General features: G+C 52.1%; 1 protein-coding gene across 1 annotated transcript; it reads left to right on the top strand.

Moving 5' to 3' along the window:
- The first annotated feature begins 1,708 nt into the window (after positions 1-1,708).
- Positions 1,709-6,587, top strand: LOC133919256 (integrin-linked protein kinase 1-like). Its single transcript, XM_062363604.1, has 12 exons — positions 1,709-2,320; positions 2,715-2,789; positions 2,887-2,991; positions 3,323-3,405; positions 3,867-3,987; positions 4,176-4,255; positions 4,590-4,652; positions 4,755-4,870; positions 5,279-5,364; positions 5,506-5,630; positions 5,866-5,997; positions 6,311-6,587. Exons 1-12 carry the CDS (start codon positions 1,880-1,882, stop codon positions 6,330-6,332), a joined length of 1,449 nt encoding a protein of 482 aa, XP_062219588.1. The 5' UTR covers positions 1,709-1,879; the 3' UTR covers positions 6,333-6,587.
- Positions 6,588-15,281: the final 8,694 nt, after the last annotated feature.

Genomic DNA, 15,281 nt, shown 5'->3' with positions numbered 1-15,281 from the left:
ACTGCAAGTACTTCACCCGGGGAAAGAGGAAGAAGAAGGATCGAGACTGCCGGTGCCGGCGGTAGCCGAGCTGAACCCAACCCATAACGAGCCACGCACCTGATGTTATCTCATCACAAAAGCTGTGCTCGGTTTGCGGAAATTCGCTGTGAGAGAGAGAGCGGAGATGCACCAGCCGGCCGAGGGGCCGGAGTTTCGTTGGCAGGGCGGTGCGGCTGCTGTGCGCTGGCGCTGAGAGTGAAAGGACCTGGCGCTTTCGCGGAGCCCGCCCAGACCCGGCGGACAGGGGCCGCGCGCTCGCCTCGACCGCGACGCGCGCGGCCGACATGGCCTCGGGTAGGCAATTTTCGCGAGGAAGTCCGAGCCACATCCGACATATCTGGGCTAATCATCCTAAGCCAGAGGACACCAAGGACTGACTACTAACATCGATGGCAAGGAAACCGCCAGTCTGCCACCCAACTCCGGGCCAACCTGTCGGGTCGCGAGTACTTATCTGTAAGTCTGCGACTGCCAGCGAGGTTAGGGAAAAGTAAATCCGTACCTGATCTGACACCCAAAAATTCTTACCCAATTTACATCATTGAAGGCTGATTGAGGAAATTTCATACATGTACATGTGCTTACCAGGTACTTGAAACCCATGTGTCACACCCGCGGGTAGTCAAACAATAACAATACACCTCAAACATCATCAGAAAGATCTATGCATCCCTTGTTTCCCATTTCTTGTTTCTTATCGCAATATTACGATATTTTGCTGTAGAATCGGGTCAGAAACGTGTTCTGCTCAAGGATTTGGCAGCATTGTCCAAAATAATCAAACAAAGGACTTCCGTTTTGTTAAACTGCTCGATTAGTACTAGTTAGATCTTAAATTTGCTTGGAGTCAATGTGTCCCGCTGAATCAAACCAAAGAGATCATGCAAGGCTGGACTAGACACCAACATTGGTCCGGTAGGATTGCTATCCCTAGTCCAACTCGAGGCTCAGTATTTTGCTTGTCGCTGAATCTGCACTTAGAATCGCGGCGCTCTTTCTCTTTCCAATTTTTCAGTGCTTTTCTTTCGCCGAGCAATTAGACGTGCGCTAGAAAATGCGCCATCAGCTAATCGGATCAAGCGCCCACTACTCGCTGCAATTCCCATTTCCAGACATGGCAAATCGGCAACCACTTTTTTAGGCGCCGAAGCAAAAGGAAAAGAACGACCAGGACCATTAGCTGCACTTCTCATCTCTTTTGGTAGCACTAAGGTACTATAAACAGGTAGGAATGTTACCAAAACCACGAAGGCACTAGAGATTCAAGAGAGAGACAAAATCTCAACGAAACCCACTACCACCTGTCAACTATGTAGTACTAGAATTTTTTTAAAGAACTGTGTATTACTAGTATTGTACTCGCAATAAGAACTTCAATTTTTGAACCATGAATAATAAAATCAATGGATCTGCAGAAAATAGTTATATTAAGAAAATTCAACAGACAACAAAGAAGCTCGTAGTCCATCCAGCATTCCAGCTGGGCAAAGAGAAACGACTGGAGACGAAGCAAGCCAAAAAAAGAAAAAAATCGTCGGCAAGTCCAAGTGCACGCGCGCCGCTCGTCGCCTCGCCCAGTCGCCCTCTCTCTCCAGCTTCCTGCGATTCCATCCCACTGCTTGATTGCTACTGCTCCCCAACACCCAACGCTCCATATATATTACCAGTAGTAGGATACTTCTCCGCCCACGCCCAATCATCCATACCCAATCACCCAAGGCACCCACCCCCGCCCCGGCGCCGCGCGAGATCCCACGCGCACCAACCAACCCGCGGATTCTCCCGCTGCCCCAAGCCCCACGCCCCGCCGGCCGGTCGTGGCCTCCGGAGGCGAGCGATGGACGCGGCAGCGAAGAAGTTGACGCGGAGCATCTCGCGGCAGCTGTCGTCGGGGGCTTCGCGGCTGTGGCGCCAGCTGTCGCTGGACCCGCATACGCCGCGGCGTGGAACGGGCGGCGGCGCCGGGGCCGGGGCGAGGCCGACGCGGTTCGCGATCGCGAGGCAGTCGTCGCTCGACCCGACGCCGCGCGCCGGGGCGGAGCAGGAGTTGGCGGTGCCGGAGAACCTGGACGCCACGATGCGGCTGCTGTTCGCGGCGTGCCAGGGGGACGCCGGCGGGGTGGAGGAGCTGCTCAGGTCAGGAGTGGACGTCGACAGCATCGACCTCGACGGGCGCACGGCGCTGCACATCGCCGCGTGCGAGGGCCAGGGGGAGGTCGTGCGCCTGCTGCTCGACTGGAAGGCCAACATCAACGCCCGCGACCGGTGGGGAAGCACGGTTCGTGAACTGTACTATCTCTCACTCTTTCACGAACGCGATCGTTCTATCTGTGGTGTCTCGTTCAGTTCTGAATTGGAGCCTGTGCATGTATAAGACCTTTTTAGTTTCGGGGTACTTCAGTTCATAGTGTGGTTAGTATGTACACTTTGAAACAGCTATGTACTACGTTTCTATTCAATTCATTGTACAATTATGTCGTACTAAGAGTACAGCTAAAGCAATCTTAGATCAATGCAACACTTGCTAAGAGAATTTCATGGTTTAACCTGTGGAAGTGGGTATTGATAGAGAGTAGTCAACTGAATGAGTTTGATTAGACTTGCATGATAAGAGGAAGTACTTATCTAACTGATTTTGATCTGTGGCTGCCTGTATTTATGCACGATTTCAGCCAGCGGCAGACGCGAAACATTACCGCCATTTTGAAGTACATAACCTTCTGAGAGCAAGAGGCGCTAAACTTCCGGTACTACATTTCAATTACTGGAAGTCCCTTTTCTCTTGCTTTGACACTTGTCGTAAATATTTAGCATGTGTTTTTTTTTTTTTTTTTTGCTTCTTAGAAAACCAGAAAGACTCCGATGACTGTGTCGAATCCTAAAGAACTCCCAGAGTATGAACTGAACCCACTTGAACTTGAGTTCCGGAGAAGAGAGGAGGTCACAAAGGCATGCTTTTTAACTCTCTATTTTTTCCCAGTTTGATCTGTTCTCTACCTTTTGTTTTCGGTATTTACCAACTTCCATTTAGGACATAGGATTCTTAAAAGTGTATGAATGGTTGAACACCTGATTTATATCTGGAATTACAAATAGTCAATTAATCTGCACGTCTTCATAGAAGCTCAGAGTAAAGTATGATTCATAGTGTTTCCAGAACTACTTATTCTCAGTATATGTGTTGCATCTCACTTCACCGTAGATTCATGCAAATGTCTATTTGCTGATTTAAACTTTCCACAGAATTTTGACGGTCCTACTTGCCATATAACTTTTACAGGGTAACTATGTGGCAAAGTGGTATGGCTCCAAAGTATCTGTTAAGATACTTGACAAAGACAGCTTCTCGGATGCAGATAGCATGTAATAGCTGCCTCCATGAACTCTTACCTTGAGTAACCTTTGATCTCATATATGATTTTCATTCTTTCATACCTTGCTTTATGCACATGACATTGAATAGTGATTGCCATGAATTAATCCTTTCCATCAAGTGCATGGAATTATCCTTCACGCGTATCACAATTTTAGCAGACTGAAATTTTATTAGGGATGACATCCAAAAAAAGGTTCTGGGCTGTTATAGTCATGCAGAGCTTGATATTAGTATGGTATGCATTCTAGCTTGTTATCCGGTGATGTTTCATGTTGATATTACAAGGGTGATTATCCTATAATTAGTTTGTAATATAATCTAAAACTACTTTGAAACACTGAATATTTTCGATTTCCCTTTCATAATGGTCGGCCTATTATTTAACTTTTGAACACCGTTTTTCATTTTCCATGCAATATTTGTAAGTTTCGTTGTTATGTGGACTCAGAAATGCCTTCAAGCATGAGCTTACCTTGCTTGAGAAAGCACGGCATCCCAATTTGGTCCAATTTGTGGGAGCTGTTACACAAAATGTACCAATGATGATTGTTTCTGAGTACCATCAAAAAGTAAGTAACTATGCTTGATCTAACAGGACAAATGCCTGTACTCATTTTTGGTTATTCACAAGTCATTCTTTTTGAAATAGCACTCTTTCCCATATAAACTTGCTGGAGTAATATGGATGTAAGTTACAGGCACAATGCACAATATGACTCTTCTTTCATTAATTTATATTTCTGGTTTTCCTGATTAGGGTGATTTAGCCAGCTATCTTGAGACGAAAGGTCGCCTGAAGTCTCACAAAGCTATCAGATTTGCTCTCGACATTGCAAGGTGTGTTGGAACTCATGACATCTGTCTCTCTTTGCATATGTTTGTCCTTTTGTTAAAGTTGTATTTACCATGAAAACTGTTGATTGAACTGCAGCATACTTGCAGTACACTATTTGACCACCTGGAAATAAGATAGTCTTTTCCAGTTTATTTGTCAGAATGACAGGGTAGTTTGTTTAATGTTGTCAATATAGATGAGTGTTTTCAGATTTTCAGTTCCGTGTTGTTTCGGTAGAATACAAATGAAATCACAGTATGAAACTCGTTTCAAACACATGCTGCTCTACCATCATACAGAAACAACTTTTTTCAGGATTTCTTTCTTCTTTTTTAGGGGACTAAATTATCTCCACGAGTGCAAGCCTGAGCCAATCATTCATTGCAATTTGTCACCAAAGTAAGCTGATTAAGCATTATTTTCTCGTTGAATTGGTGTGATACTTTAAATATATGTTGTTACATGTACACTATACGCTATGATACTTTGGTAAGGTTGCAGAAACATCGTGCGGGACGATGAAGGAAAACTTAAGGTGGCAGGTTTTGGATTACTTTGTCTGATTCAAGTCTCAGAAGATAAAGTACAAATGGCTCAGCCAATAACAAAATTTGATGGTAGGTTGAACTTATTTCAATACTTTTGTCCTATGGAGTGGCTACTGTCATAACGTTGTGGTTTCTGCATCAGAAAAAAATACTAGTTTTAAATGTTTCAATAGACCCAGATGTGAGCATTTCAGAAAAAACCAGGCCAACCCATTTGTTATACTGCTATTGTTAATCCTTCTAACCAGTCCTCTTTCTTTAGTATGTATTGTTGTTGACAATATACTGTATTATTTAAGTCCATCAGTTTGTCTAGTCCCTTCTTTTTGGATGTAGTGTTATTTTGTTCCGTACCTTTAGTCTATAGTATGTGAACTTCCTTATATCACAATACCGTTTTAACTAGTGTCACTTTGTCTTTTCTTTATTTTGTTGTAGTCTTGTACATACATTATGTTGCTTATTTATTGTGCCTAGGTGTATACATCGCTCCTGAGATATACAGAAACGAACCATTTGACAGAAGTGTAGATGTGTTTGCATTTGGTTTCATTCTTTATGAGGTATGCAAAACTTTCCAATTTACAATCAAGTGAATCACTTCCTGCAGCTGTGCCGGTCTTTCGTTGAACTGGGCACAGGTTCTTAGGTAATTATATTATTTCTATGTGTACATTACTTCATCGTTTTATTCGATGGTTCAGATGATTGAAGGGACCCCTGCTTTCCACCCAAAGCCACCAGAGGAAGCGGCTAAGATGATTTGTTTGGAGAGGTTGAGACCACCGTTCAAGAACAAACCCAAATATTATCCCAGTGATGTGAAAGAGTGAGTGATTCACATACTTTCTACTGTGCTAGTGATAATCTTTGCTTTCACTTAATGGAGCAATTTCCTGTATTACCACAATTCAAAGAAATGGGTGTATTGGATCAAGTTTTGCTTGCACCACCTGCTTACTCGGCCACACTAGCAGCATGCAGCCACTGGACACATGTTCACACAGTGGATGCCTGCTGCTGCCATTTTGCTGCCGCTCACGGTTGTTCTTTGCATGATGTAGGCTAATACAAGAATGCTGGCATCCGACGCCTTCCGTCAGGCCAACGTTCGCAGAGATAATTGTACGCCTGAACAAGATACGTGCAACCTGTGCTAAGCAGGCTCGCTGGATAGACACCTTCAAGCTTCCATGGTACGCAGCTCGCTGATCCAACTCCAAAAACATCATCTATCAACCCTCACTCTTATAGTAATTCCCCTATGAAGTATTTCCAACACATTTTTATGTTTTCTGAAATATACATGCATCGATAATAATTCAGCGATCGATTGGTGCCTCATTCAGACCCCTTTTCTGCAACTTCCGTGTCTGATACTTGCAAACCGCAACATATGCTTCTCCATACTGATGTGATTTCTTAGTATAACTAGGACATGTACTTATGATTAGCCACCAACAGCTGACTTGCTGTGGATCTCATACTCTCGCGTTTCATCTGACACAGGAAACAAGCTTCAGAGAGATAGCTGTAAAGTTCAGCGAGACTGTCGTCAAGATTTCCCCCTTTTTTACATATACGAGTAAACACGGTGAAAAAAATATGTATCGAGTTACGGAACAGAAAGCCGTTCCTTTTCAAGTTCTATATGTCAAAGAAATGTACGTACAATTTCCTAGTCTGTATTTGTGGCTTATGCCTCCGGCGTAGTTTCTTTTGAGCTATCTTCATCCAAACGGGAACGTTGTATTAACTTTCTGAATATCCCGTACATGCCACTTCATCTTCGCCGTCTACCTGACTGACTGTTTTTCTCCCGCATGTTAAAATTAAAACATCCCACTGGACATAAGATCAAAGCATAATCAACTTTGGACATATTATTAAATATTGATCAACTTTGGGACATAAATTTTCCCTTTTCTGAAATGTACCAATCTTCGCCATATAATTGCAACCTTTGAAATCTACATTGGCGAGTCGGTTGGCTGCCTCCATGCACTATTTGCGCGAGCACGAGATGATATCGGAAACGAAAAAGGCTAGAATCTGCCTAAGTGTTTCAGACCTCATTCTCACCTGATTTTCAGACCTCAAAGTTGATGACATTTGAAGAATGATCATTCTTAAGGATGATGAAAGATTAATTTTCCCCAGAGTTCTTAAGGAATATGCGCGGACTTGTACGATTCGGTTGATGTAACCTTTCGTGTGCTGAAAGAGAGAGGCAAAAGCATATGCTCCAGAAATATGCTACATTTCAGCCGACGAACTGGGAAGCAAGGCGAAGAACGGAAGAAGGCATTCTCAGAAGTCACAATGGCATAGTGAGTCGGTCCCATTCTGATTGCTGCCAATTTTTCATAGTCCATTCACGTGTTTTTTCTTCCTGCGGAGAGCCATGGAATTTGGAAATCGCTTACTCGGAAATAGCCGCAAAATTATAATCTGCTACTTTGAAAATTCCAAAGGATACATCCACTAGGAACACTGCCCGATCGGATTACCGAGTAGGCAAACGTGCTATGTAGGCTCATGCTTCTACTTTTCAAATGCTACTCACCTATAAATAAAATTATTGGAAACACTCACGCATCTAGAATTTAATCTCTGATAGTTGTACTATCACGCCTCTATCAGCTAAGAGGTGGTTCTCGACCATCCGAATGCTACACGTAGTTGCTCATGCACATTGCACAAACATACCTTTTTGTTCAACAAGAAGCCTAAGTCAGTTCGATCACACGACCAGTAGCAACTCATCACATAACTTAACTATCGAGGGTTAATATCTGACAATGATTTTGGAGTATACTGGATAGTGGGTGAATTGTGTTTCAGAAACCGGATGTGTGTGTCGACGATGAACTCGGGGACACAGGGAGTTATACAGGTTTAGGCCTTCTGGAGGATAATAGCTCTATGTCCTGTGTGTTTAGAGGATCTCAATTGATTATAGATGATGTTCCAGCTGGTTGTCAGACTTTTTTTCCCCTCATACGAATGAGTTCTTCAGGGCCCCTGCTCGGGCTCCTCCTCGGGCCTCCGTGCCTACGAGGGCCCCGGCTCCAGCAAGGGCACCAGCTCCAGCGAGAGCCCCGGCCCCCGGCCGAGCTCCCGCTCCAGCGAGGCCCCCCGCTCCCACGGGGCCCGAGCCAGGTAAATGGTGTCCCATACACCAGACCAGATGGCACGACCTCACGGAGTGTCGTACGGTCAAAGGACTCGTGGAGCAGCGCCAGAGGGAGCGCGACGAGTCCCGTGGAGGAGGCGATACTGAGGTCGCCCCCGACAACGCCGAGCTCGGCTTCCAGGAGCCCGAGCACACCGTCGCCTTCATCGACGGGGGCGCGTACACGCCTTCCTCGCGCCGTGGCATCAAGGTCATGCGACGCGAGGTGTGCTCGGCAACCCCGAGCGAGGAGGCCGCAAGGCCCCTAAGGTGGTCGGATACTTCGATCACGTTCAGCATGGCTGATCACCCCGCCAGTACTGCAGCCGTGGGGCGACTACCTTTGGTAGTGTCCCCCACAGTCTGCAATGTCAAGGTCGGCAGGGTGCTGATCGACGGTGGTGTCGGCCTCAACCTCCTTTCCAAGGAGGTTTTTGAGAAGCTGCAGGTGTCTTCCCGACGCCTAAAGCCGTCGCTCCCTTTCTGTGGAGTGACCCCTGGGCACTCCCTGCCCCTCGAGCAGGTTGAGTTGCCTGTCACGTTCGGGAGCCGGGACAACTTCCGCACGGAGTGCGTCCTCTTCGACACCGCACCAAGTTTATGATGGTCGTGCATTATGCATACCTTACGGTTAAGATGCCCGGCCCCGCAGGCTCCATCTCTGTGATCGCCGATTCCGGCGGCGCCGTCTCCTGCGCTGAACAGTCATACATGGCTCTGGTCTCAGCGCAAGCCGAGGTCGATGGCTCTACAGGGGGCCCGGGACCCTCTTCATCCAAACCCCGACTCGCCGCCGACACCTCTGTTCCAACGAAGGAGGTCGTGGTGGGCGAAGACGCTACCCAGGTTGTCCGTATCGGCGGCGACCTGGGCAGCAAATAGGAAAGCGCGCTCGTCGCCTTCCTCCGGGCTAACGTAGACGTGTTTGCCTGGCAACCGTCCGACATGCCCGGGATCCCTAGGGAGGTGATCGAGCATCACTTGGCGGTGCGTCCGGACGCCCGCCCGGTGAAGCAGAAGGTCCGACGGCAGGCGCCAGAGCGCCAGGAGTTTATCCGCGAGCAGGTCAGCAAGCTCCTCAACGCCGGATTCATCCGAGAAGTCCTCCACCCCGACTGGCTAGCAAACCCGGTTATCGTCCCGAAGGCCAACGGCAAGCTCCGCATGTGCGTGGACTACACCGACCTAAATAAGGCTTGCCCTAAAGATCCCTTCCCCTTACCTCGCATTGATCAAATTATAGATTCAACTGCGGGATGCGATCTTTTATGCTTTCTAGATGCAAACTCTGGGTATCACCAGATTCGCATGGCCGTAGGGGACGAGGAAAAAACTGCTTTTACCACCCCGGTGGGGACTTATTGCTACATGTCAATGCCTTTCGGCCTGCGCAACGCTGGATCATCCTTCCAGCGCGCTATTCGTATTACTCTTGACTCGCAGGTTGGCCGCAACGTCGAGACTTACATCGACGATCTCGTGGTCAAAACCCGGGACTGCGCCACCCTGCTCGAGGACATTGCCGAGACTTTCAACAGTCTCCGTTCTACCCGCCTCAAGCTCAACCCGGAGAAGTGTGTCTTCGGGGTGCCGGCGGGCAAGCTACTTGGTTTCTTGGTCTCTGGCCGAGGGATTGAGGTCAATCCAGAGAAGATCCGGGCCATCGAGCAGATGCGACCCCCGGTTCGACTTAAGGAGGTCCAGCGCCTCGCCGGCTGCATGGCAGCCCTCGGGCGCTTCATCTCCAAGCTCGGGGAGCGAGGGCTCCCCCTCTTTAAGCTTCTGAAGAAATCCGGTCGTTTTGACTGGACGCCGGAGGCCAAGCAGGCCTTCCGCGACTTAAAGAAGTACCTTACTTCGCCACCCGTGTTGGTGGCTCCCTCTCAAGGTGAGCCCTTACTACTCTACGTTTCGGCCACTCCTCAGGTCGTGAGCATAGTGCTGGTGGTGGAGCGCGACGAGTGTTTGGGGCCGGGTGCTGGGTCCCAGCTCCCAGAGGCCCCCGACCACTCACTTGTCCTCGCGGCTCCCCCTGGGCAAGGGTCGAGCCCGAGCACACTACTCTTCCCAGCCAAGGAGTCGAGCCCGAGTGCCCGGCCAGCCCCGACCGTGCCGCCAACCCCGGGGGCTGCAGTAGCCCCCCGGGTGGAGTCGCCGTCCTGGGTCACCGGGTACAGCGACCGGTGTACTTCGTCAGCGAAGTCCTCCGAGAAGCCAAGACAAGGTATCCCCAGGCGTAGAAGCTACTCTATGCCGTGCTCGTTGCCTCCCGAAAGTTGCGCCATTACTTCCAGGCGCACAAGGTCTCGGTGGTTACCACTTATCCACTGGGACCCATTCTCCGGAACCGGGAAGGCACCGGGCGCGTTGTCAAATGGGTAGTAGAGCAGGCGGAGTTCGACCTACACTTCGTCAGTCGCCAGGCAATCAAAAGCCAGGTGCTCTCTGACTTCTTGGCAGAGTGGACGCCCGTCCCCTGCGTCGTCCCAGAAGAGATCTCTGCCTATCCCAGGCACGACGCGCCCGAGTACTGGGTCATGCACTTCGACGGCTCCCTCTCGCTGAAAGGCGCAGGGGCCGGAGTGGTTCTCACCTCCCCAACAGGTGAAGAGCTCCGGTACGTTGTGCAGTTGCAGTTCCGCGCATCCAACAACATGGCGGAGTATGAAGGTCTCATCGCCGGCCTCCGGGCTGCGGTGGGGCTCGGGATTCGTCGCCTCATGGTCAAAGGGGACTCCCAACTGGTCGTTAACCAGGTATCCAAGGAGTACCAGTGCACGGATCCTCAAATGGCGGCGTACGTGGCTGCAGTCAGGAAGCTCGAGAGACGTTTCGACGGCCTCGAATTGCGGCATATCCCTCGCCGCGACAACGCTCTGGCCGACGAGCTCTCCCGCCTGGCCTCCTCACGTGCGCGCGTCCCTGCCGGAGTCTTTGAAGAAAGACTCGCACGGCCTTCCGTCCTGCCTGCCGAACAGGATGAAGGGGAAACCTCGAACTCAATTCAGGGGACCCCGGCGATGCCCTCAGTGGGAAGCCCCGTCAGGGCGCCGCCGTCCGGCGAGTGCGCTGTGCTCGCCGAATGTTCTCAAGATGCCTCGTGGATGTCTGACATCCGAGGGTACTTGATAGAAAAGTTCCTACCCGGGGATGAGGCGTCTGCCGAAAGAGTTACTCGGCAGTCCAGACGCTATACCATAGTAGATGGGGATCTCTACCGGCGTAGCGCAGGAGGTGTCCTCCTGAAATGCATCTCTCGGGCAGAAGGCGGCGATCTTCTCGCTGAGGTCCACGAGGGCGAGTGCGGTGGCCATTCATCGTTTCGCACGCTGGTCGGGAAGGCCTTCCGGCAAGGTTTCTACTGGCCTACAGCTCTCTAGGATGCTTCCGAGCTGGTTCGGCGCTGCAGGGCGTGCCAGTTCCATGCAAAGCAGATTCACCAGCCAGCTCAGGCTCTTTATACCATTCCCCTGTCATGGCCTTTCGCGGTCTAGGGTTTGGACATTCTGGGTCCATTCCCCCGAGCAATCGGGGGCTATGCATACCTATATGTCGCTATCGACAAGTTCACCAAGTGGTCGGAGGCGGTCTCAGTCATCAAGGTGACCAAAAACACGGCGCTCCAGTTTATCCGCGGCATCACCAGCCGCTTTGGCGTCCCGAACCGGATCATCACCGACAACGGCACCCAGTTCACAAGTGCCTTGTTCGGGGACTATTGCGAAGACCTCGACATCAAGCTCTGCTTCGCTTCCGTCGCTCATCCTCGGAGTAACGGGCAAGTCGAGCGCGCCAACGCGGAGATACTGAAGGGCCTCAAAACCCGGACCTATAACGTGCTCGCTAAGCACGGGAAGGGATGGGTGGACGAGCTGCCAGCCGTGCTATGGGCTAATCGGACTACGCCAAGCCGCGCCACCGGGGAGACTCCGTTCTTCCTCGTCTATGGCGCCGAAGCAGTCCTCCCCTCCGAGCTTACTCTGGGCTCCCCTCGAGTACATGCATACTCTGAGGGTGAGCAGGAACGGCAAAGACGCGACGACGTGGACTACCTAGAAGAGTGCCGACGGCGTGCCGCTGCCTGGGCGGCTCGGTACCAGCAGAGTCTACGGCGTTATCATCTGCGCCATGTTCGGGCCCGGTCTCTCGAGGTGGGAGACCTAGTTCTCCGACGCGTCCAGTCGCGCGAAGGAATGAATAAGCTATCCCCTGTGTGGGAAGGTCCCTTCACCGTGATCGCGGTCCCCCGGGCAGGTTCTTTCAGGTTAGCGACGGAAGAAGGACAGCCACTCCCAAATCCGTGGAATATCGAGCATCTCCGACGCTTCTACCCGTAGATGGTCGTGCTCGCAGCTCAGGTTGGCAAGGCCGGGGGCTTCTCCCCGTCCAAGTAGTCCAAGGGCTCCGACCCCTTGGGTAAGTCGCTATCACCCAACCTTGTAAATATTGTACATTCGGTATTTCAATAAGCAATCGCTGTGTCGAAATATTTTTTCTGGATTCCGTATGTTTAATCTGTCTGGTGAGGTGCTCGGTTGTGCGAGAAAAAGTTCGCTCTCTCATTTTCCCCGCTGATAAAAGAATCCCAATCGGTATGCATGCGAGCAGTCGCCGCTGACTTACGTCCAGCATGGTAGGCTGTGGTGTTCGGTGTCGTGACAGGCTCCCGGGCACTACCAAGTTTCGGGGTGCTCTGGGTAATCCCATCGCTCGAGCTGCTCGAGTAGTCCGGAGCTCGGGCCCCCGGAGCGGGCTGTCGGTGCTCGGTCTGGTCTGTCATACCCGGGCGCCACCGAACCATAGGACCTCTGGGTTATGCCTCTGTCCGCCGGTTTGGGTATTCGAGAGGTCTCGGGTCGAAAACGAGAGCAGTCTATAGCAAGTACCGCACTAACAGAGTGCACCAGACAAAAAATTCTATATTCTCTCTTAAGTCACAGGATGGCAATCACGAGCAGTTCGGCCGCGAGGGCTTCAATGCCCCGGTCTCTGGTCGGCCCCAAGGGTCCTCGGGTGGTCCTACCACTTAGGCATGGGTGGTCGAGATCACCCGACCCTAGGAGCCTCGTATGCCTCTGGGCACTCGGGCGCTCCGTTGAAAGAATCAAGTCCCCGGGCACCCGAGCTCGGAAGCACACCCCTCCTGGATCGGTTGGCCGGAAGGCCGACAGCTGTCCGGTGAGTGGTTATATTCAGACAAGTCTGCTTTAAGTAAATTTATCTTCCCGAGTCATTCTCGGGGGCTCTCGCGCCTTAATCTGTTCGGTGAGGTGGTTTCCCCGCACGCAAAAACCCTGCCGCGCGTCTACTTTTTCCCAGAACGACAGAACAGTTTGCAGAAAGGAGTAGCGCGCGTGCGGTAATGTCTGACCGAAGCCCTTCGTGGTGGTCGTGGTGTTCGGTCCGCTTTTAAGGACCCCGAGCACTACCGAGTCCTCGGGTACCCTGGGTAATCCTATCGCTCGAGCTGCTCGGGTAGTCCAGAGCTCAGGTCTCGGGGGCGGGCTGTCAGTGCTCGGTCCGGCCCGTTTTAAGCCCGGGCACCACTGGACCGCGAGGACTCTTGGTCACATTCTCGCCCGCACGCGTCTCCCTTCTACTAACTGAGTGGTCGCAAAGTGAAAAAGTGTTCACTAGGCACGGCGTGTTCCGAGCGGGATCGATCTATCTCCTGGGCAAGGGAGTCTGTGTCTTTGTTTCCTAACTTAGGCAGTGCGGACTCGCGAGAGCTCGAAGGCCGACTACACCATCAACAACAATCAGGACAACTTCATCCTCGGGGACGGGAAGGTCGGGAACGGCCCGACTGAGTACTCCCCGGGACTTCAAGGTGAAACACCAGAAGAAACATCAAACACTCAGAGAAACTGGAGTTGCGAGCCCAAGGAAAAACTGCCATTAATATTCACAGGATATATACAAGGTTTTTTCTAAGGGTTCACTCCTACATCTACATTCATAAAGACAACAGAAGAAAAAAGACTACAAAAGATCTAGTCGGCAGCAGAGGCGTCGGCTGAATCCTCTGAGTCGTCCCCGGGGGCTGGCGGCGGCGGCACCTCTCGCCTGAAGCCGGCCGCCACCACGGCAGCGGTACTCCGGACCGCTACCCGGGCGGCCTCTCCCTCAGCCTCGACCACTCCCTCCTGCGCCAGCTCCAGCGGGAAGTTTGGGTCCCTGCTTCGGTAGCAGGCCAGAATGTGCTCGGCCACTACATGTGCCAAGCCACGTCCCTCCTGGGCGGCGAGTTCCTGGACTGCCCAAGGCAGGGCCTCGAGGCGCTCGCAGACCTGCTGCAGCCCCAACACTTGTCGTGCGGGGCCGTCGCCCTTCTCGCCTCCAACGAGCCATCCGAGACCACCCTTCTCTACGGCCCGCCGCATCCGCCGGAGTACGTCTTCCAGCATATGCTCGAGGTTGACCCGCGAGACAAAAGCGGTCTCGAGCTTCTCCTTGGCGGCCCGCAGCTGTGCCTCAAGTCCCTGGTCCCCGACTGGACCGGAAGAACCGCCAACTGCTGCCGGGGCGGCAGCCTATTTCGCCTTGGCCACCATCTCGTTTAAAGCACGTTCACGGGCGGTCAGTTCCGCCTCGTGCTTCGCGTTCTGCTCCGCCCTGGCCGCCATGGCCGCCGCCGCCGCGTCAGCCTCGCCCTCTCGACGACTCAGTTCGCCTTCTCGGCGACTCAGCTCGCCCTCCCGCCGGGCCAGCACGTCCTCCTTCTGGGCCACCGAATCCTCCCGAGCACCGAGATCCGACGCCGACAACTCATTGTCCACCTCCCGGATGGAGACGTTCTCCTCCCAGCGGTGGATCTCTTCTCTAATCTTCCGGAGGTCGTCTTCCCAGTGCTGGAGGTCGGCGCGCGTCTTCTCGGCCGCACCCTCCCGGCGGGTCAGCTCGGCTTGCCGCTCCTCCGCCGCCTGCTCCCGAGCTGCGACTGCCATCTCCCTCTCCTGCGCCTGCCCCATCCTGGCAAGGGCCTCGGCAGCTTGCTGCTTCGACGCCTCAGCCAGGTGGGCGGCATCTTCTCGTTCCCGCGCGGCCTCTGCCCGCACGGTCTTCAAAATTTCTTGTTCCCGCGCGGCTTCCGCGTGGATGTCTTCTAAGAGCTTCTGCTCCCGTGCGGCCGCCGCACGGGCCTCCTCCTGGGCGCCTGCCAGCTGCGCCTTCTCCAACGCCAGGCGGGCGCGCTCAGCTTCAAGCTCCCCCTCCTTAGCATTCACCGCTGCGCCCAGTCGCCCGACCGCTACTTCGACGCCTTCGATGGCGGCCAGGAAAGGGTCGGCGGGCTGGCTTCTCCGC

This window comes from Phragmites australis, chromosome 5, assembly GCF_958298935.1.
Source record: "Phragmites australis chromosome 5, lpPhrAust1.1, whole genome shotgun sequence".
Classification (NCBI taxonomy): domain Eukaryota; kingdom Viridiplantae; phylum Streptophyta; class Magnoliopsida; order Poales; family Poaceae; genus Phragmites; species Phragmites australis.
This window is presented reverse-complemented; position numbering and strand designations above follow the sequence as displayed.

Excerpts from the sequence above, each read along its gene's own strand:
- LOC133919256 (XM_062363604.1), top strand. The coding sequence starts at position 1,880 with ATGGACGCGGCAGCGAAGAAGTTGACGCGGAGCATCTCGCGGCAGCTG. Across the intron at positions 2,790-2,886 it reads CAAGAGGCGCTAAACTTCCG|AAAACCAGAAAGACTCCGAT; the intron begins GTACTACATTTC and ends TTTGCTTCTTAG. Across the intron at positions 4,871-5,278 it reads GCCAATAACAAAATTTGATG|GTGTATACATCGCTCCTGAG; the intron begins GTAGGTTGAACT and ends TATTGTGCCTAG.